The sequence below is a fragment of the Pieris napi genome, chromosome 12, assembly GCF_905475465.1.
Source record: "Pieris napi chromosome 12, ilPieNapi1.2, whole genome shotgun sequence".
In the NCBI taxonomy this organism is placed as follows: domain Eukaryota; kingdom Metazoa; phylum Arthropoda; class Insecta; order Lepidoptera; family Pieridae; genus Pieris; species Pieris napi.
In genome coordinates, this window is record NC_062245.1 from 4,275,139 (window position 1) to 4,298,419 (window position 23,281).

The 23,281-nt window shown below is 35.5% G+C and overlaps 1 protein-coding gene across 1 annotated transcript in view; it reads right to left on the reverse strand.

Moving 5' to 3' along the window:
• LOC125054719 overlaps nt 1-23,281 on the reverse strand; it is a 51,656-nt gene that overhangs the window by 6,255 nt on the left and 22,120 nt on the right. Inside the window, exons 2-4 of the mRNA XM_047656746.1 lie at nt 13,076-13,633; nt 11,278-11,397; nt 9,638-9,818 (exon numbers count right to left, since the gene is read on the reverse strand). Of these exons, the coding sequence (XP_047512702.1) occupies nt 9,638-9,818; nt 11,278-11,397; nt 13,076-13,580 (806 nt within the window). The 5' untranslated portion in view covers nt 13,581-13,633. The remainder of the gene's footprint in view (nt 1-9,637; nt 9,819-11,277; nt 11,398-13,075; nt 13,634-23,281) is intronic.

A 23,281-nucleotide genomic window follows, 5' to 3' on the forward strand; every position in this document is an offset into this window, starting at 1 on the left:
TACGTTAGGTAATTACTGTTATATGGGTGATTCTCTTATAAGAGGTAACTATGGTGGCAATCTATTTAAAAGTGGTTTTTTAATCTATATGTTGCTATTTTGTGCAATGAATCACTTCTCTTAAATGTCTTTTATTCAATAACATTATAATTAAATGTCTCATTAAAGCATATTTTTGTAAAACTCGTTATATAGTCTAAAAAAGTCTCTACCCTGGCCTGTCCCCTTACCGGTTTCAGCTTAACTAGCATACAATACATACAATATTTGTATTATTTGCTAAAACAAACTATGTTTACCACAAACTTAATTAAATATACTTAAATATTATTAAAGAAAAATTGAAAAATATTTGCTTATTTTCAATAATTTTTAAAACTTAATTGTTGTCCCGCTTTTATTGTGTATCTACCCTGGCAATATTCGCACGCTGCTACAATATAATATATAAGACGGCCACATTACCGAACTCGCTCATTGACAATTAACAACGTGAAGTTCGCAATACTAAGCACAGAAGCGGTTATATCGACGCAATTTGCCAGTTTTTGTGTCACGTCCGTGCGATGTAACGGTTTCGCAATGTCATTGTGTCTCTCCACTGGTAAGTAATAAAAGTTATAATAATCATTTTATTTATTTGCAATTCCTGTCCTAATTGAGTAATACTGTGATAGTCAAAGCTTGCTTTATTATTCATTGAAAACTTTCTTGGATAAACCAAAATAATGTATTATGTTATGAAAACGTCTTTCCCCTGGCGTCTTTCCCCTGGTAAGATTACCATCAGGGGAGAGACTTACTGACCAGGGGAGATATGTATCATAGTAATTGTGCCACCTATTTAATGTCTGTGTGTTGCACACGCCAATGTGGATCTGATTCTTACGGCACTATTCCAAGCCAAAGTTACATCAATATCCAACCATCAAAATCTTCTTCAAATTTGTTGCAATAGGTGTAACGAACAGTGTCTATCGCGAGAATGCATTGTAAAAATAAAGGACTTCTATACAAAGAATTTTATATTAGTAAGCAAATTTTTGCAAAAAGTGGGAATCCAAGACTACCAATATAACTGATCCTAAAAGGCATAAGGCCAGAAAGGTGACTAAATATTTGAAAAAGGTGATTCAATTTTATCTACGTGATTTGATTATACAGTTAGAAGACAACTTGGAGTATTTTCTTCACCATGAACTGAATATAGTCCACCAACATTCTGCTTTTAAAATTAATAAGACAAATTTGACAGTAAGAGAAGCTGTGATTCACGTGAACCTTAGTGACTTTAAACAAAATAAGCAGAAGAAATTCAAGCATTCCATTTTGGAGGTGCACGTCAACAGATAAGTCTGTACACAGTTGTAACTTACACGAAAGAAGAGGCATCAGGTGAAGTAAAGACAACATGCTATTGTTCGATGTCACAGATTTTGTTACATACGCCTCCAGCTATATGGGCACACTTACAGCCAATTTTGAACAGCTTGTCACCAGAAGTAGAGATCCTCCATTTTTGGAGCGATGGACACAATATCGCAACAAATACATGTTTTATTTTCTTGTCACTCGTTTAATAGAAGTTTACCCACCTCTTAGAGACTTTACCTGGAATTACCATGAAGCTGGACACGGTAAGGGAGCTCCAGATGGTGTTGATGCTGTTTGCAAAAGATCAGCCGACCTATTGGTAGCTAGTAGCAAAGATATAGCATGTCTGAGCGATTTGTCAGATGCTATTCAGAAAAACTGTCCTGGCATTAATGTTTTCGTTATGACAAAGATATTTTAGACAAAGACGCTTTGCTTGCTAGTGCTAAAACACTCATAAAGACTTTTGATGGTACTTTGCGCGTCCATCAGGTGTCATGGAACATTGAAGATCCGACAACATTGAAAATGAAGTCTTTAAGCTGCTTTTGCAATGAAGATATACATTGCGATCATTTTAAGCTTGGTGTCATGACATACTCGTCTAATAAAAAATCTCATCTCCGAGTCGAGGATGTTTACGTCCCTGATTCAGAGTCCGAAAACGAGACTCCTTTTGACATTGAACAAATAATAACTTCAAAAGATCGCAAGCACCAAATAAAAAATATTCAACAACCGTTGACATCCAAAGAAACGCTTAAAAACGGCGCATTTAGTCTGATTAATAGTAAATATGATAAAAAAATGTTGCCTGATTATAAATTTCAAGAACAATCTTTGATAAAAGTTGATTATTTCAATTGTATTCTTTGTTTTATTGCTTCTAATTATCTCCCCTGGTCAAATACGTATCTACCCTGATCTTCATGTCTCTACCCTGCCTGATGTATTTACCCTGGCCCTCTAAAAAGTGACAAAATATGTTTTAAGTAACTTGCCCTTACGTGAGTAGATACACAAACGAGCCAAAAATCATAATATGTATGTATAATGGATAAACTCCAACTTTTCTCCTTGGCCGTCTCCTCCATAGACGAAAAACCTCTTATATAAGAACTACCCATATACGAGTGGGGATAATATGATTGATATTATTTAAATGAATGAATGGCGTGTTTGTATGATAGATTGCATACTATATAATTGTATATTAAATACAAGTATTAATAATCGTAGATTAAGATTTTATCTATGTATTAATTAAACAAAAATCTAATATATAATCATATTTATTAAATATCTTTATAATCTTTTGGTATATGTTAAACACTACTAGTAACATTTCAACTCTCCCTGAACATAGCAATGTATAGCATAATATACATTACTGAAAATGCGATAATCACTGTACGTGTAGCAATGTATAGAATAATACTATCATTATAATAATATCATCTTGTTTTTCAAAATTTTTATGCCCCAAAGAAGCTACTTATATTTTTTTTTTTGCTTTTCTTCAAAAAGAATCTTGCCACGATAAGGGTTGATGTCTTGGTTTAATGTTCAAGTAGCGTTGACACTTTTCGTACTTCCTTAGTATTTGTATCATTTGTATTATTTGTACCACTTCACTATGTCGTGGTTAAATCTGTATTTTTATATTAGATGAGCAATAAATTTTCTAATCGATGTTTGAGTAAGCGTTTAATATACTTTGAAACAGTATCGAATATCATCGAACAACTTATAAAGTTAGCGAAAGTATGAAAAATTACTTTTACGGCGTCTTCTTCGATATGTTTAAATATAACCCAGGCAAGGGAAAGTTTTTAATTATAATACAGAAAATATACGCAGATACGAGATTAATGCTGTGTTGCTATGGGAATTGTATGTAATAAATCTCTGAGAACATATATATATATATTAATGGCTTTGACTTGATCAGTCGCTGTTCGTGTTAAGACTTGGAATTGACGGATTATGAGTTAAAATAATATTGCCTAGCCTATCTTTGTATATTCAAATCCTATTAGCCTTGTGACTATATGAATTATTATGAAATATATAATTATACTAGTACACTCGGCCAAGCGTTGCTGTGGCTAAGATTTTTGTTATATTACATAGTAGTAAACTATTCAAAAGAAACGGCAGGAGAACACCAATCCACCATGCTTTTTTGGTGGTTATGCCAATAAATTGTAGCTTATGTGAAACGTTGGTACTTTCAACACAGCGCCATCAGTTAGAATTGTGACTATCAAATAATAAACAAATATTTTGCAATAAAATAATATTGCAGGTATAAATTGAGATATAAGCTATCCTATCTTTTAAGTTGGATCAAACTACACACGGTGTGCAAATTTGATTGATAAAGGTTTTATAGTTTAGGAGTCCATAGCGGACAAACAACGTGACGCGTAATTTATATATATAAGAATAAGAATAATTTTTATTTTCTCCCAAAAACAATAAGGTAACAATTGAATTGAAAAGGTATTGGGAGACTGGTTTCCAAACTAGGCAAGAACCTGTGATATGGATAACCAGGCTTCCATTCCACAGCAAAGTCACAGTGTTTACAAAGAGAACATACATAATATATGGGTAGGCAAACAAATTAATACAATATAGCACAAATGCAGTTGAATGTGAGGGTGGGTGTGTGTGTGTGTGTGCGTGAGTGTGTGTATGTGAGTGTTGTGTATGTGTAGGTGAGTGTGTGTGTATGTTGATAGTGGGAGAGGGTGAGTGTCAGGCACACGCCTGAGAACATATGTGAAAAATTATTTTAATATATCTAGCAGGTTTTCCGTTTGGTCATAGTTCAAAGTAAGTAAAAATTTATGAACTATTTGCTTTACACATTTTTTAGTTTTAGGATAAATATTTAGAGTTTTGTTAAGTTTATTATATAAGTAACAGCCCAGAAAAGAGAACGATCGCTGAGAAAAATTAGAATAAAATGGGGTTGTACAAACACTATATTTGCGACGTTTGTCCAATACAGCGGTATCGAAGAATAACAGCGAATGTTGCTTAAGAACAGTGTATAAGATAAACAGCTGTCGAACTGTAAGTACAGAACTGATTTTATAAAGTTCCGCAGTAGGGAACCGAAAGGGAAGAGACAATGAGGTTTTGAGAACTGCTCGTTGGGCTCGCTCAAGTTTCAGGAGTGAGGTTTTATAGGTGCCTCCCCATACCACTATACAGTAAATTAGCAGTGATTGGCAAAGCGACTCGTACACCATTCTAATTGTTGTGGAGTCAGCAACCCCACGCAGGCTCCTGAATACATACATTAGCTTGCGCAAACGTCCCGAAAGCAATTCAATGTGACTATTAAAGCTAAGATTGTGGTCTATAAGTACGCCAAGGTACATTATAGTGCTAACATTTTGCAGCCGAGGGCAGTCGCACGAACCATCCAATCGTCGCGGACGGGGGCAGCAATGAGTCACGATTGTCCACTGATGTTGTGGGTGGCACCCTCGTTTTGTGAATGCCATGTATTTAGTTTTGTCTGCATTGAGCGTTAAGACGTTGTCGCCAAGCCAATCAGTCACACTATCCAAGCCAGATTGAGCGTGAGCGAAAACCTCCCCCCAAGTCGGTGCATTAAATAATAAAGCCGTGTCATCCGCAAAGGTAACGATGGATCCATTGGTTAACTGTAGGTTGCAAAGCTGATTAATATACACTAAAAACAGGGTAGGACCCAATACGCTGCCCTGAGGAACACCGTATCGAACAGGAAGGTCCTCGCTCACACTATCCCCAATCTTTGTGGCCTGGGTTCTGTTGCTCAAATAGTCACCGAATAGTCTCAATTGGGCCCCTCTCACACCAATGTGCTCAAGTTTTTTTATTAGAATTTCAATAGAGACCGTGTCAAAAGCCTTATCTAGGTCCAGGAATATAGCTATGCACTTCATGCCGCCTTCTAGGTTCCTAATAACGTAGTCGGTGAGGGCATGAACCGCATCCCCGGTGGATCTCCCAGAGCGAAAACCGTACTGGGAAGTAGATAGAAGGTTATTCACCTCTAGGAATTTTATAAGCCTGCTATTCATTAATTTTTCCAAAACCTTGGACATTGCAGGTAGGATGGATATCGGTCTATAACTGTTGACACGGTCTCTAGCCAGACCTCCTTTGTGAACTGGTATTATTAAGGCTTGTTTAAAAGCAGATGGGAAAGTACCATTGCTGAGTGCCAAATTACATATATGTGTGAGAGGGGGCACAATAATTGATTTGTACGACCTTAGGATCATAGCGCCAATACCGTCACGTCCTGTGGCATCGCTCTTGAGGGCTATAACGTGTCTTTCCACCTCACACTCATCAGTGGCTAACAATACTAGAGAATTATGACTAGTATTACCTCCAAAACTGCATTCAACAACAGCAGAACAGTTCTTTTGTATTATATTTTCCGCGAGGTTCTTGCCAACTCCCACGAAAAATTTATTGATACTATTGACCGCTGCCAAATTATTGGAGTAATTTTTTAACAACTCATTTGGAGTTGCTTGCGATTTTTGTCTGTTTGTTATGGTGTCAATTGTTTTCCAAAGTAATTTTGGATTGTGTTTAGCTGCATTAAGTTGATTACTTTCATAGTTCCGTTTTAGTTTTTTTAACAAATTGTTGCAGAAATTACGGTAACGTTTATATGTGGTAATTATAATCTCATTATCGGGATATTTTTTTGCCTTTTTGTGCAAGTTATCCCTGTTGCGCATGCACTTCAAAAGACCGGGAGTAATCCAGGGCTTAATAATCATTCTTCTTTTTGAGGGACTAATCTGCCTCGAGTTCGACTTGATGGCTTCAGTAATAGATGCCATCAAAAAGCTCGCAGCAAAATTGACATCACACGAATTGAAGAGAGGACCAAACAATTCTATTGTTTATTAACTTACCAATTTGTTATAAACAAATATTCAACTATTGTTTTTTTTTTTTCTAAAACTTCTAAAATTAACAAAAACAACCATATATAACAAAGTATACAAAAAATTTTTTTTTATTTTAAATAAAAGTAATATTCATGATAACCAACAAATTTACAAAAAAAATTTTTCTACACTTTGTTATATATGGTTGTTTTTGTTAATTTTAGAAGTTTTAGAAAAAAAATAAACAAAAGTAGAATATTTGTTTTAACAAATTGGTAAGTTAATAAACAATAGAATTGTTGATTAAAAAAAAAATTTTCTGTTACTTTATAGAAGACTGTCAATTATGATTTTTAGGAAAAAAAAAATTTCTTAACTAATTATTTAAACAATAGAAAATTAAAAAAAACGATTATAAACAATTAAAAATTGTTATTAAGGAAATTTTTTTTTTTTTTAAATCATAAAATTTTTAATGTAATAAAGTTGTGTTAAATTTTTTTTTAAAATATTGATTTAATCAATTTGTTTAAAAAAATGTTATCAACACATGGCGGGAATTTTTTTTTTGCAAATCAATAAATATCTTGTATTAATAAAAAAACGATTATATGATGATTTAGAAAAAAAAAAATTTTTTTAACATCATTACATGGATTTTTAAGTTTTTGTTTAAGTAAAAAAATTGTTATAAACAAAGTATAAATATTTTTTAAACTTTTATGGCACGATCTTGTTAAGTATGTATGTAAGAAAGGCTCTACGAAGCGAAATATTTTTACGACCATTATTTAAACATTTTTTTTCACTTACAATTAAGACGGTCGTTCGAGAAAATTTCGTTAGTTAACAATTATTTAACTTGTTGAAAAATTAACTTGAAGTAAAATTTTCAACGGGAATAAATTAATTATAGTGTTCAGAACATACCATAATTTTTTCAAATTTAAAAAAAAATATTCAATACCTTAAATAAATTAATTAATGTGCCGTAGTCGCTTTTGACGCCACGCGCGAATCCTAAAAATGTCAACCGCAGACCTATTTTCAGCGTTAAATTAACATTATAAATAATGGAGATAGAGTTCTGGGAGTCAGGAATTTTTTATTAGAAATTTCCTCCTCTTTCAGAATCTTTATTTGAAATTTCTTAAATATTAATAGTTTATTAAATATTGGCAAAAAACTAAATGCCATTATTTTTTCATCTTTAATGGTCTATAACTTTTGCAATTTTTTATGTGCTAATACACGCTTTTAGCACATTTTTCTAGACGTCATTCCGGATCCAATGAGCTATCGCACATAATTTTAAGAGTAGTATCTCTATTTTGTTCCATTTTCAACTTGTCGACTAGACTATTAAGTGAAATGGACTCCGAAATTAAGTCGCGTGACGAAGCTATTTAGACTGTAAATTTGATTTTATATTCTCAGTAGGACAAAAATAAACGCTTTCTTTGTGTTTGTTTATCAAAGAAAGCTAATGACAAAAATATGAATGCACAGTAGTTTAAAATATAGCAAATGAAAATCCAAAATAAATGTTGATATTCAGAGTAGAAATAAAATATAGCCAGCTCAATTAGATAGAGATAATTGGAAATGCGCGATATTTAAACCGCGGCGTTCGGGTGACACTATGAAATTGTATCTACATTCTACATAATAGAAAATATATTTATTTATTTTATTTACAAGGAGGACAGACTATTGCTTTAACCGATCTCTTCTAGGCAACCACTGCATTATACTTACGAAAACGAACGGCTCATTGGTCTAGTGGTAAGTACCCCTGACTGCGAATCCATGGGTCCCGGGTTTGATCCCCGGCTGAGACAAACATCGATGTGAAGAGCATTTGGTGTTGTGCTTAGGTCTTGGGTGTTTAAATATGTATTTATATGTCTATCTATATATAATATGTATGTATATCCGTTGCCTAGTACCCATAACACAAGCTTCACCAGCTTAGCATGGGACTAGGTCAATTGGTGTGAATTGTCCAATCATATTATATATATTATATTAAACTCAATTCAATCCGTGGAGTTGTTTAAATCGGTGTGTAATTGACAGGTAGCGAATTCGGAGATTCCGTAAGCGATACCAACGACTTATGTTAATCTGTGCTCTTCGAAAGCTTGTTTAGTACAATTTCCTTTCAATCAGTGATTGAAGGGAGCCGAAATTGGCTATGTTGTCACTTAATGAATTTAAAGACGCGATTCGAGATGAATCATTATGAAAATGAGCTTGTATAAATCTCTAGATTGGTTCTGACTTTAATAGTTTAATGGCTATTTCTTGAATTTGAGAATGGTGGATTTATATTTGGGAATTAATAATTATTGCGAGACCGAAACAAAACATTCATTATATAAACACAAAATAAATAGCATACATATTGTGTAATTTCATGTGTCCTATTTAAATAATATATGTAGAAAACTATGTATTATATGAAAATAGCTTGTTTTGAGGAGTCTAGAAGAGGACGGAAGGGGGAGTGTAAATTGTAATTATAAGCATTATTATTTTATAAGCATAATATTTGTACCCTCCGCACCTATTATCTTGGCCATACATTGGTTGTAACTGTTTGTTTGTTTTTTCTTGTGGCTTTATTGGTACTGCTATAAATAAATAAATTGTTTAACGTAAGGATGTCATGCATGATTGTGATTGAATTAAATATGCTGTTGTTGTGTATAGCGTACGATCAATACGTACGGTAAGGGGGGAGGGGATCAAGTATAAAAGAGAATATAATAAAAAGAAACGTGTGTGAACTTATGTACCTACACGCGTTAGAAGTTATATTTCTTAGGCGTATTAATTTTCTTCGAGCACATTAAAGGGACGTTCCCTCTTCGAATTGCATTTTTCTTCTCCATTTTAATGGTCACTTCCAATCTAAACAATATTATATGTAGGTACTAATGATATTTTGCAATAAACACTATGTTTCTTATCACATTGGAACGGGTTTACTCGTATAGAAATCATTATTTTGGTTTAAATAAACACTACGCAATGACAGACAATGCAACTTGTAGATAAAACAGAGCAAGCGTCAACTAGCGGCCCAGACTGTTTTACCGACGTTTGAACAAATATTCGGGGTGTCGGTTTTTTGTGACGGTGTGCGCGCGCGTAAAAATTTACTCTCATCATTTTACCCTAACGCAGCCAAAGAAGTATAACTTCAAAAAAATGTCAAAATTTAGTTTATTGCTTAATAAATCTTATCCTCTGTATAATCAAGCAAAAACTCGATGGGATAGAATTAGATTCTAACCAGGTCTCAAGGTTAGTAGCAGTATTATCGTTTGCATAATATTTACCTGGACATATCATCTGCGCTATCATTGGGGTCAGTTTCGCCATTATAATCCTGTAACGCGAATTGACCCGCATTGTTTGTCTCGTATCCCATGAATGCTTCTTTGTTATCGTAGCTGGGATCTTCGTTGTTCGCTGGTGGGTAGCTGGCCTGGCTTGACGTGGCCGATAGTGTTGATATACCTAAAAACGATATATGGTTATAGTAAAAAGTTTAATAGAAGATTTAAGAATTACAGTTTTAGTTATTATATGTAATATGTCTAAGCTTTATGATTGAGATTTATCGTTTAGTCTGGCTTCGTTATGACGTCAATTAGTTATGACTAAGTCTCTGGGAGCTTAGTCAAGATGCCTTAAAAGTAGTGTGGAAAGTTGAAAACTAAATTTGTATAAAAATTTGTCGACACGAACTGTCATTTTGTGGTCCGATTTCTAATTCGAATCTGACCTAATACAGAAAAAATGGTTTGACAGATAAAACCAAAGCTCAAAGCTTTGTTCTGTAACAATGTACGTAATCACCATCAAGTTTAAAATTAAAAAAAAAAAAAATACTTCCACTCCGTTCTCAGAGTTGAAACGTTTTTATTTAAATGCTGTTAACTGTTTTTTGTGATGATGAGCATGAAGTAATGGTTGCAGGTTTATAAACAAAAAACTTGGCGATGCAAAAGAGCGACGGAGAGTTTATTGTCAGTTCTTCTCGTCCGATCTACGCCCGGAATTTGAGAACTGGCAGTAAATGTAAATTTAGAAGCTTTCACAAGTGTACATTAAGTTACCTACATGAATAAATGATATAACAAAAATTACAAAAGCGACACTTAAAACCAAGTATGTAATAAGCTCTAAGTGATGTCTCGCTATCGTTGATAGTGTCTATCAAGCAAGGTTTATGTATCTTTATGTATATAAATCTATTTGTATATATAAAGAATTAAGTTGTAATTTTGTAATTGAAACGGCTGGAACGACGTGTGTGTGTTTCAGTGGATTGGAGAATAGTTTAGATTTACAATTAGTTTTATTTTTATTTTTGACGTGTACAGAACAAAGTCCGTTGTTAATATAGAAACTAACAGCGCCATCTGTGTTAATGAATTATGCGACTGAATTAATATAAAGACAATTCAGGATAAAGGGATACATCCTTCTTCGTACATAATTTAATGCGGTATATTCTCAAGGGAATACAATTGATATTGTAATTAATTCCTGAATTACTAAGCTACGCAAAGCTAAGATTTGATAAATAATTTTATAAAATGAGAAGCTTCAACACTGCAACTCTATTAAAATAATGTGTTTTTATTCAAGTCCATACAATTTTATTGTATAAAAATGTTTTGTTTTGTTCCTTTGTTTGAATAGTTAACCGGTAAATTGCATGAGTACTACGGCTGGATGGATTTTTATAAAGACAAGATATTCACTGTTGACTCATTATGATCATGACCGATATTTAAATATAGAACTAACCATGGGAACGGATAAGAAATGAATATTTTTTAGGTCAAAGTACATAATATAAACCTAAATATTTAAGTTATTTTAAAACATACTCTTGTGAACATAAAAAAGGCTTTGCGGAAAGTACACCCTTATGAGTAACTTATGTTTATTGAGTTTGCAAACTTACCTTTCCCGAGAATTTTGCCAAAACTTCCCAAAATACTGGGTAAAAACATCGCCAAGAGGATACTCTTGAATACTTGCATCCCAATCAGCAAGGGAAGGAAGAACTTCTTAAGGCCGAACGCTGAAACATTTGAACAACTTAAATAATTATACAGTTCCTCACAATTAATTTCATTAATTCCTTTGTAAATAGTATTAGTTAATGAACCATGTTTTAAATAGCTACCTATACATATACCTATATATAATACCTATTGACATAATATCGTTTATCGTGATTTAAGTTAAAAATGTCGAGTGTATAGTTTATATATTAGTCATCAACTCTACAAGATTATGAGGCAAAAATAGTAATAGTAGTGGAACTACAGATAACAATGTGTGGACAGTTATTATTTATTTAAAAAAATGTTCTCCAACGAGTAGAGAAATAAAAAGAACGATAAAAAATTCACTCGTTTAACAGGCAAAAGCAGCACGTTTTGTATTTATAGTTTTATAAGTACTAAAAGAATACTTAAAAATTATACATTGCTAGGCGAGAAATATAACTTGTTAAAAAATGTTGAAGTACAACGAACTGTAAGAGAGGTGAATAGGGGTCAAGTATAGTATGTATATTTAATAATCCATCTATATTTTTTACGATTAAGGAGAAAATGTTAGTTTTCAGGGTAATCCTATAACCAAGAACGATTTTCAATGTACATATGCGGTACAGTTTGACCGAACTAACAAAGTTGGACCGAAAAATATCTTATTTATTGATAGGGATTATAATATTAATTATTATAACGAAGCCATCACAAGATCAGGGGACTTTTACTAAAGCCTTTGCAATTTTCATGTATATGTTAATAATATTATATTATACCCCTTTGTCTCTCTTAGTGTGTCAGGAAGTGTGTGTGTTAGGAAGTCTATTAACGATAAACCAATTATTACAATAGCTTTCATATTTCTATGGACGTTCTTTTACAATACTTTCTTTTGTTTTATTTACAGAGACAAACAGACATAAACAACAAACATTCAGAGGGTCAAAAGGATAATCCAATACGATGGCACGTTCAACCAACGATACAAAATCTTTAGTCATTATTAATCCACAAGTTATGGTCACAACCAGGTAGATTTTCGAATATAACGTTGAATTGTTTGCGTATAACATATTTCTTGTTCCTATTATAATATTTTATAATCATTGATAAATAGGGATTACTGTTAGAGTAAAAAATAATGCAAATAAATTATTAAAACTCAAATTAAATCTTATTAAATTTTACTCACCATTTATATTTATAAAGGTCACTTAAATCTAAAAAAATCTCAAAATAAATACAGCACCGTTACAACCTTTTAGATATGGGCCTCAAATTTCTGTATATGTTTCGTGAACATTAGTTTTCTTTAAAAGGCAAGTAGGTCGTCGTTTTTTTGGGTCTTACATATTCGTACCTTAACGTACGAGCGTGTTAAAACGCGCACATAGAAACTCCATTGGTGCACGATGGGGAACTTACGTGATCAGGGATGAGAGTCGCACGCGTAAAGGCCGATTTACATTATCTTAGTGTTTAGGAGAGTGCTTTAGTACAACTTGAAAGGCAAGTTCTTTAGCGTAGCGTTTACTAAAGCAAGTAGCGTTTACATGTTTCAACTAAAGTACTATCCTAAAGCACTCTCCTAAACACTAATGATAATGTAAATCGGCCTTAAGCCACACGCCAACACTGCTCGAGAAAGAGACATACATACCTTACCATACTCAACGTTTTTATTTAAAAAAAAATACTTACATCTAAATCCAATAAGTCTGGCTGCTTTAGGCAAATTTATAGACAGAATATGCGTGTCTAAAAAGTCTTTAATTTTCCTGAACAATCTGTATTCGTAAGTGTACGAACTAAATAGCGCCCTCCCGTCATTATCTTCTTTACTTTGATCCGACTTCACACTCACAGATTTAATTTCGAGTCCATCAAATATTTCGTACTTGTCTTTATTTATCGCTTCGTCTATTGCGTTCTCTAAGACGTGACTCAAATCTCTCTCAGTATTATTTACAAATACATATTTCTCACAAAATTCACTAACTGTATCTATTATATTACCTACAACACTGTCATCGTTTGATCTATTTACATCTTGACTATTAAGACAGCTATGGCAGGGTGCATTATCTAAAGTATTGGTATTATCATTTCTAATGTCAGTGCAGTTGGTTTGTGCAAAGCATATCACAAAGATAATTATCGTCCTCTTTATGATTCGTTTTTGTGTGCAAATCCGTTGATTCTCCATATTGTCTTCTAAACTTCATCACCGGATGATTTCCCGTAATTTATAGTGAAAATCTGCAACAAAGAGGAAGAGTATTAAATTTCCTAAAGAAAATTGTGAATCGAGATATAATAGCTTCTCACTATTGTTATGTTGATTGAGAAAATGTTGTTGCACTCTGTTGTGAGTGTTATGTTACGGTTCTATGATATAAGTTTTATGTATTTTATGAATAATTTTTACATTTTATATTCGAGACGGTAGAATAATCTTAAATGCTAAATATACACATAATAGCCAAGCAATTCAGTTATATAGTTGTTATTCATATATATTATGAATAATTTATTTAAAAGGTATTTGAAAGCGCTCTCTATAATAAAATACATGTAAAATCTTTCCCAGTAAAAGAAACACGGTATTATTTCTATGAAAAGTATGGGTATAATTATTCCACACGTTTTGGGCTTTTGTGAGTGAGTGATCTATTTTAGTAAACAGGAAGTTCGTTAACGGGTCATTCAGGTTGCACGATTTCTAAGTTCGCAAGTGAACCAAAGACGCTTGATAGTCGAAGTTTTCGATCTGACAGACCGCGTCTCAAACTATCCTTTGAATTGAAAATGGCGTAATAGGAGTTGATGTCAAAGGCGGCATGTTTACATTAATAAGTGTTATTTGTTGTTCGTAAGGGAGCGTTCAAGTATTACGTAACGAATTTTGGGGGGGAGGGGGTCCTTTTGTAAAACGTCACGATGCAGGGCAGGGATTTAATTACGCGTTATTGTTAATATTATTTTCGACTTTCCAATACTTTACACCACATAATGATAACTTTTAGGTACAAAGGTGGTCACGAAACGTTTTACTATACTTGGGTACAGAAAAACGTTACAGCGCGTTACATGGGGTGTCAATAATCTCCAAAAATTGCGTGACGTAATACTTGAACGCTCCCTAAGGTAATAAATTATATTTTTAATTTTATAATTGATTACGTGCGCGATTGGAAGACGATTCTAAAAATTCGTTTAGTGGTATACAAGTAGGTTCGCTAAATTTATATACAACTTATTGTATTATAATACATACTACTGTAAAATACATATGTTAGTTTGTATTTTGTTGGTCAAATCATAAAGTTGAATGGAATCAAAATCAATTAAATAATCATTGAACCGTGAGACTTCCATTTTTATAACTTATTTGTTCGAAATTACTTTAAATTTAATCTATAAATGCATAATAATCCATTATTCCGAGAATGTGATAATATATTTCTCTGGACGTCTTTATCCGTAAATCACATTTGCTAGTTTGGCGATTTCTGCATTCTGCTGACTCGTTAAGTTGAGATAAATTGATTCCGTATCCTTACTGTCTGTGTGAACGTGACAACTCAAAATCTATTGAACGTGTTTTTACAGTTTTCACCAATATATAGCGATTTATTGTGGTTTTAGGTAAATTGACTGATTTAACGCTTATGGTTGGAGGTCGTAAAAATTTATGCAAAAATACATGAAATCCAGGCAGACGCAGCTGTGGCCGGAAGTTACTAAATATTCAATAGTTTATTAAACTGTATAAAATTAGACAGTCGTTTTGGTATGAGTTATGACATTTCATAAGTTTTAATAAGGAATTATAATACTCAATAAGTTTAGTTCGCCCACTTAAAGAGAAACTAACACGAGTTATGAAACCTTACATTAGTTAAGTTACATATATATATATATATATATATATATATATATATATATTCGTTGATAATTAAAAGCGCAAACAAAATGTAAACAATCATAGCACACTTGAAGCCAATATGAGCCCTTTAGTTTTTTTTACCACACTCATAAATTGTAATTTAACATTCTCGTTTCCTATAATCTCCAATAACATAGTATCACTTAGATTTACGAACTTTTCAATAAGTCAAGTTAGTTTTTTGTTTATTCAGTGTCGCAACCCCACTACCCCTAATGTTTTATTATAAATAAGCTCATGTTTTAAACAATTTAAGTCTGTTGACACCTTCAAACAAAGTGTTTCATTTAACATATAACTAAAACAACCGCTACCCAACTTTCGAGTAACTCACGGTAGACAATTCTTTGAATAGGTTGTCTTTCAATAGAATTCAAATTAGGTTTCCTTCTTATAAATACAGTGTAGTAAACAAAAACAGTCTAAGTCAACGTTTACTTTCGTTTGCCATCAGCGGTAATAAATATTTGACTTAGAAATAAATAGCCAAATGCACAGCAACGTTTTAATCGTCTCTTTAATTTCTACGAAATATATTTCCAGTCTAAACGAATGCAAATACCTAAAAATCCTGCGTTACATGCAAAACATGGGACTTTCTCGAATCGACGCGTTTATTCGTTTTTTTATGTCCCACATAACTTTGCCCGGGGCAATCTTATTATGTAGAACCTCGCTGTATTTTACTCAAAAACTTGTTCCTATACTTTTAATCAATTTTTTATTCACAAGTGCAAATAATAATTCTCTATCCTTCGACGAGACATCTAAACAATCTCAACTGTGCACCTTGACTTTGTGGAGCTAGCTGCCAGTCGATGTACTCCCGAGGGCTTAGACATTAAATAACATATATCTCAGGCGATGATGTGTGTATGTGATATATAGGAGATGGTGTCAGGATAAGTTTGTACCTTTTCTATATCATGCACACAAACAGTGGCATAAATATATAATAAATAGTGGAGGCGAACTGGCACTTTTTTATCAAATAGCAAATGAGCCACAGCCATATAGCCTCCATACTATGGGAGATAATATAATACTTGTATTTTGCAATGAATAAAAAATTAAAAAAGAAATAAAAAATGAAGACATTGATCATAAGTTTCCGTTGTCCCCAAAAACAAACAAATGTAAACATAACATAACTCACTAAAATTATTCGCTGTTCAACTTAAATTTAAAATGTATATACGTATAAATAAAAAAACATTATGTTTTCGTTAAATTGGCTTAAGAAATTGAATTGGATTTTCACATGAGAGCTTTTATAAACTCCGTCTACGCGAATAATATCAAAATTATTTTTATGTGAAAATTCAGTTATAGTAATATTTTGAATTCTAAAAAAAACGTGATAACGCCTGTGTAACGAAAGTGTTTTCACGCCTTCATTTATCAGCTTTCCGATCTTAATAAACACATTCAAAGAGAATATTTCTGGTGCTGAGCTCATTACAAAGTGAAACTGTTTGCCATATATAATAACAATAATATAAAATTGCTTTATAAAGATCAGTAGACGCATCATTATGGCAAACCGCTACACTACTTTGGCCTTCGTAGATATTTCCGATCGCGACTTATCAGAAAGAATACCAAGCTTGTTCTATACAAAACTCTGCTGCGACCAGTGCTCACTTATGGTTCTCCTTATCTTCGAGCGGAAGATTTTTCGAAGAATCTTTGGCACTGTTTGCGACCACGGTGTTTGTCGTATGAAAACAATACTACAATGAAGAACTTTATAACATCCTAGACGAGGCCAACATGGTCTAATTCAAAAAGTGAAACAGGCTTAAGTGCTCAAGTACACGCTCAGTGGGACATGGGCACCGAATGGCAAACGACAGAACCACAAGGTCCTTACTGAATTCACAACCCGGTGGCAAGAGAAAACCCGGTAGAGGCTGCGTTGGTGGGATGGAGTTTTCAAAGACCTCGAAACAATAGGGGTTTAACCACCAACCCACGCTGTATAACCATTGATAATGATGAAACTATTTGCAAAAAAATACTTTACGCGGAAAAGAAGAAAAACCACTTTCCGCGGATTAAGACACAGACCATGCATGCATGCAGACAGCTAGAACCATGCATTAATCGCAGCTATTTAAATAAAACTCTATAAACGCAGAATTTTTACATTATTTACATAACTTGTTTTCAGTGCTCTTCAGCAATTGTGGTGATGAGAATTTATTTATATATATATCTCATCGAGCTTTACCACGTATTAGGCCAGACATATTTCTGTCCAGTTTTAGACGCACGTATATGGAAATGTATATCTATAATACAATCTAACGAACACATTCTATTTCCGAAATCCCAAACAAACAAACGCTAAGGCGAAGTCATACTGCTATATTGTATTCATTTGTTTTTTAAGTGAAAATATATAATAACGAATTTGTATGCCCTTCTTACCAAAAACTCTTCTTAAACAAAGTGTTGTTTAACTTTTTGTCTATAGAAATAAGTACTCATTACCGACGAGCATGCGTGGGAAAGTCATGAAAGTGGAGGAAGCGAGATAGGTACATGTCAGGAGTAAGGACCGTTGCAAGTGGATATCCGTGGTCTCTGCCTATCCCGAAAAAGGCATAAAGATGTAGAATATAATCTTAAATATAATATCAACTAAGAAGTAATATATTAATACCAATGCTGTAAGTTGTCCTTTTATATTCTACTATTATTCGTTATTTTAAAACACACCTTTAACACATGTAGTCAAATCATCATATAGTAAAAATTTAAAAATTTCATATACAATACAATAATTATGGCCTGCCTAGAAACCTGGCTACTAGGACTGGCGATGATGGGGAAGAGAGTGGCACGCTGATCACAATAGGCCAATACTGCCACTTAAATACATTTTATTAAATCATAGATATCACGAATTAAGTTATAACATACATATTTTCCTTGAAAAATCCATCATATGATTAAAATGTTGTTAAACACCTTACAACAATAACATATTGAAAATAAAAATTAATAAATAATTATATAGTTTAAAAAAACTATAAAACACGCTTTTAAAGCACATCAAACTAAAAAGTGAAAAATAATTCCTAATTTAGGCTGAAAATGGTAATTAACAAAAAACTTTTTAGTTTGATGTGCTTTAAAAGCGTGTTTTATAGTTTTTTTATACTATATTTATTTTCCACTTTAAGTCCTAGCAGCAATACGTGTTGTCTCAATTTAATCGTATTGCTTTGTGGACTTAAAAAAAATTTCATTGTTTTTTCGAGATAAACCTATGAAATTATTATATTGTCGCTGATTCTTTATAAGTGTACAAAGTTTTAATTAAATCTGTCCGTTTAAAGTGGGTCAAAATCGAGTCCGTAGGAGTCGGTTACATACATACATACATACATACAGGTGAAGCTAATATAAAGCGTGTAAAAATACCGATTAACATTAGATTCAAAAATGTATGTACTATATTCATTTACCCACCATAGTCTCAATTATTATAGAAATAGTGGTAAGAGTAAAATAACACAGATTTACATATATACAAATATGCAGAAGCCTTTAGAAGCGCCTGAGGTAATATTTTTCAATTTTCCTCGCATAACAGTATGTATGCCGATACTTATAAAGATTTATGAAGCAACTTCTCAGACCTTCCCTATCCCAGTGGTTTCCTGTTATAGATAAAGGGGAAATTTAAAACATGCATACGTCGTTTGATATTTATATGTAGACCTCGTTTATGTTTGACACATATCTATACTAATATTATAAAGAGGAAAGGTTTGATTTTTTGTTTGTTTGAAATGAATAGGCTCCGAAACTACTGGACTGATTTCAAAATTTATTTCACCGTTGGCAAGCTACACTATTCCCGAGTGACATAGGCTATGTTTCATCTTCAAAAAAATTAGGGATCCTTACTAAAACTTGAAAAATCTAACCCAAGGTGTAAAAAAATAAACAAAAAACTTCCTTCAATCGTGTGCGCTGCGAAAACTATTAATGATAGAACAAAATGATGTATTACAATTTTTCAGGACACATCACTATCTATAAAAAATGTCGTGACAGCATGTCTCTATCTTTTATAGTTACGTCACAATAAGCGTCCTTTTATTCATTTTTTTTATTAAAATACCACCGCTAGAAAAGGCTCCTTATTCGTACCTAAGTATTAGTATTGATTCTTATCAAAATAATTACCAACGTTACACATAAGCTACAATTTAATGGCATAACCACAAACAAAGCATGGTGGATTAGTGTTCTCCTGCCGTTTCTCTTGAATAGTTTACTACTATGTAATATAACAAATATCTTAGCCACAGCAACGCTTGGCCGAGTCTACTAGTCTTCAATAAAACGGCCAACTTCACGATGTTGTATAATATCTTAGTGTTATTTCTGATGTTTAAAACTGGATAGTGTAGGAGTCAATTAAAAAATCTCCTTTATTAAAAACAACAGTTGAGCCTAAGATTTCTGTATCTATGTCGTGATCATTTTTATTAACAGCCAAGTAATCAGCCACACGCGCCGTCTAATTTAATGGATCTAAGGAAACACTCACTCTTAAATGAGATGTGAGTGTTAAATGCGCGTATAGAAAGTACAATGGTGCTTAGCCGGGAAACGATCTTACAACCGCAGGGAAGAGAGTGGCACGACAGGCCGATACTGCCCCTTTCTCTTAAATACATTTTATTAAATCAAAGATATTACGACTTAAGTTATAACATACATATTTTCTTTGCAAAACCGTTCCAATAAACTATGAGTGTATCCTTAAAACTTGAGGTTAATCAAGGTGAAGTAGGGTCTACTTAAAGTGTTCTGCGAGAATACACGGGCACATTACTTGAAGACTATTTCAAGGACCACTGGTCACAATAGTACGTTTATTGGAAAATTTTCCTTTATTCACTTCGAAATACTCATATTACGAATATCTTCACAATAAGTGTGGTAGCGGTTTTCTTGGAAGTTCTTATCGTCTATACGCTCTTGATAAAATGGTAGTACCTAAATTTCACTAGTGGGAGTGCCATGCTGTTGCCTTCGGGCTTCAGCCAAATGGGCAGGCACGACCGGGGCAGTACCACTGTCTCTCAGAAAACCGGCGTGAAGTGATGCAATAAGTTTGCCTTATTGTACTCGCGTTTCGTGCGGTGAGAGAGACTCCCGGAGCCCATCCCCCCCCCCCCCCTCTACAAGAAATATGAAGGTGCAGAAAAAAAGACAGAATCTACCCCAGGGGGGTACCACACGCGCTCGCGGTGGAGAATCCCCCTCTGGGCGTCCAACACCGGGACACTCTGCGCCCGGTGGTGGACGCACAGGCTGCCCTTCGTATTCTGGGGGGGGCAATTCTGCGCTCGGAAAAAATAACATAATTCGTTCTCGGGGCAAACGGAGCAAACCTACAAAGGCACCCCCGTCCACACTCGCCGTGGACTTCACAAATGTTAGGGGGCTCAATACCAATATCAACGCAGTCCACTACCATTTAGAGACTGCGAAGCCGGCCTTGCTCTTTCTTACCGAGACTCAGATTTCCTCCCCGGCTGATACTTCCTACCTCTCCTACCCGGGGTACAAATTGGAACATTCATTTGTGCCGCGGGCGGGAGTTTGCGTGTACGTCAGAGAGGATATCTGTTCTCGTCGCCTCGGGACGCTTGAAGGAAGGGACCTATCTAACCTCTGGCTGCGCGTAGACTGCGATGACCATCCGCGATTCTACGCATGCCTGTATAGGTCCCATAGCGGAAATATCGAAACTGACCGACTCATTGAGCACATCCAAATGGCTACAGATTCCCTGCTCGAAAGGGTTCCTACCGCTGAAATCGTGATACTTGGCGATTTTAACGCCCACCATGCCGATTGGCTCGGCTCTGAAACTACCGATCACGCGGGAAGATCCTTTCACGACTTTGCTTTAGCCTACGACCTGACACAAATGGTCCCTGCGATTACGCGAATACCAGATGTGGATGGTCATAAACCCTCTTTGTTGGACCTTCTGCTGACTTCACATCCGGAGAACTATCAAGTGTCTGTTGACCCGCCATTGGGTTCATCAGATCATTGTGTGGTCCGGAGTACTGTGCCATCTACGCGCCCTTCACGGCCCCGCTTTATGGGTTGTCGCCGTATTTGGCACTATAAGTCAGCAGATTGGGACGGGATGCGGTCTTTCTTTGCGTCCTACCCTTGGGGGCCTATGTGCTTTTCGCCGGAAGCTCCAGATTCCGTCGCCGCCTCTGTCGCCGAAGTGGTTCTGCAGGGCATGGAACTCTTTATTCCATTTTCTGCGGTGCCGATCGGTGGCAAGTCTCAGCCCTGGTTTAAACGTTCTTGCAAGGCGGCCTCGCGTCGAAAGCGAGAATGCTTTAAGGCATGGGCGGAAGCGGCGAAATCTCGTGATGCCAATACCAGCGAACTTAAAACAGCATATAACTCAGCCTCCAGGTCCTTCAAACGAGAAATCACTAAGGCAAAGTCAGAGCACATTGCCAGATTTGGCGAGAGATTGGCCCAACTCCCTTCAGGGACTCGAGCCTTCTGGTCTCTCGCCAAAGCTGTCCAGGGGAATTTTTGTCAGCCCTCCATTCCGCCACTGCACAGGGAGGATGACTCTCTGGCCCACACTGCGAAGGAGAAGGCCGACCTTTTGGGCTGTCTCTTCGCGTCCAACTCGACTTTGGATGACCGAGGGAGATCACCACCGACCATTTCGCGGTGTGATTCCTCGATGCCGGAAATCACATTCCGGCAACGTGCTGTCCGCAAAGCACTATCTTCCTTGGACATTCATAAGTCGAGCGGGCCGGATGGTATCCCCCCAATTGTGCTGCGTACTTGTGCTCCTGAGTTGGCTCCGGTCTTAACGCGCCTTTTCCGGTACCTGTACTCGCTCGGCACTGTCCCGAAGTGCTGGAAGACCGCTTCGATACATCCGATCCCAAAAAAAGGCGATCGCTCTGATCCGTCCAACTATCGCCCAATAGCTATAACCTCCTTGTTCTCCAAAATAATGGAAACCATTATTAATTGCCAGCTCTTGAGTTATCTAGAAGGTCACCAGTTGATTAGCGATTCTCAGTACGGCTTTCGTCGTGGTCGCTCAGCTGGTGACCTCCTTGTATACCTTACCCATAGGTGGGCGGAAGCAATTGAGTCCAAGGGGGAGGCGTTGGCGGTAAGTTTGGACATAGCGAAAGCCTTCGATCGGGTGTGGCACAGAGCACTGCTCTCGAAGCTTCCAGCCTATGGGCTTCCCGAGAAATTATGCGATTGGATCTCCAGCTTTCTGGCCGATCGGAGCATCAAGGTCGTTATCGACGGAGCATGTTCCGACCTTAAACCCGTGAACGCTGGGGTCCCACAAGGCTGTGTTCTATCCCCGACCCTATTTCTTCTGCATATCAATGATATGTTGCAACTTAGCAACATTCACTGCTATGCGGATGACAGCACTGGGGATATTCTTTACACTGGCCGGGCAGGTATTTCTCGGGCAGTTGTTGATGAGTACCGGAACAAACTTGTGTCTGAAGTCGAAACTCTACTACGTGGAGTCTCAGACTGGGGCAGACAAAACCTAGTCCAATTTAACCCCAAGAAGACACAAGTTTGCGCGTTTTCCGCTAAAAAAACACCCTTTGTCGCTACTCCTCTTTTCGAAAACACTCTTCTTAAAGCCACAGCCAGCATTGGAATACTTGGCGTTGACATATCGAACGACGTTCAGTTTCGCGGTCACTTGGAGGGAAAGGCTAAATTAGCCTCCAAAAAGCTTGGTGTGCTCAGCAAGGCGAGGCGGTACTTCACTCCGGGCCACCGCATGCAACTATATAAAGCGCAAATTCGGCCCCACATGGAGTACTGCTCTCACCTCTGGGCGGGGGCTCCCCAGTACCAGCTCCTTCCACTTGACCGTATACAACGCAGAG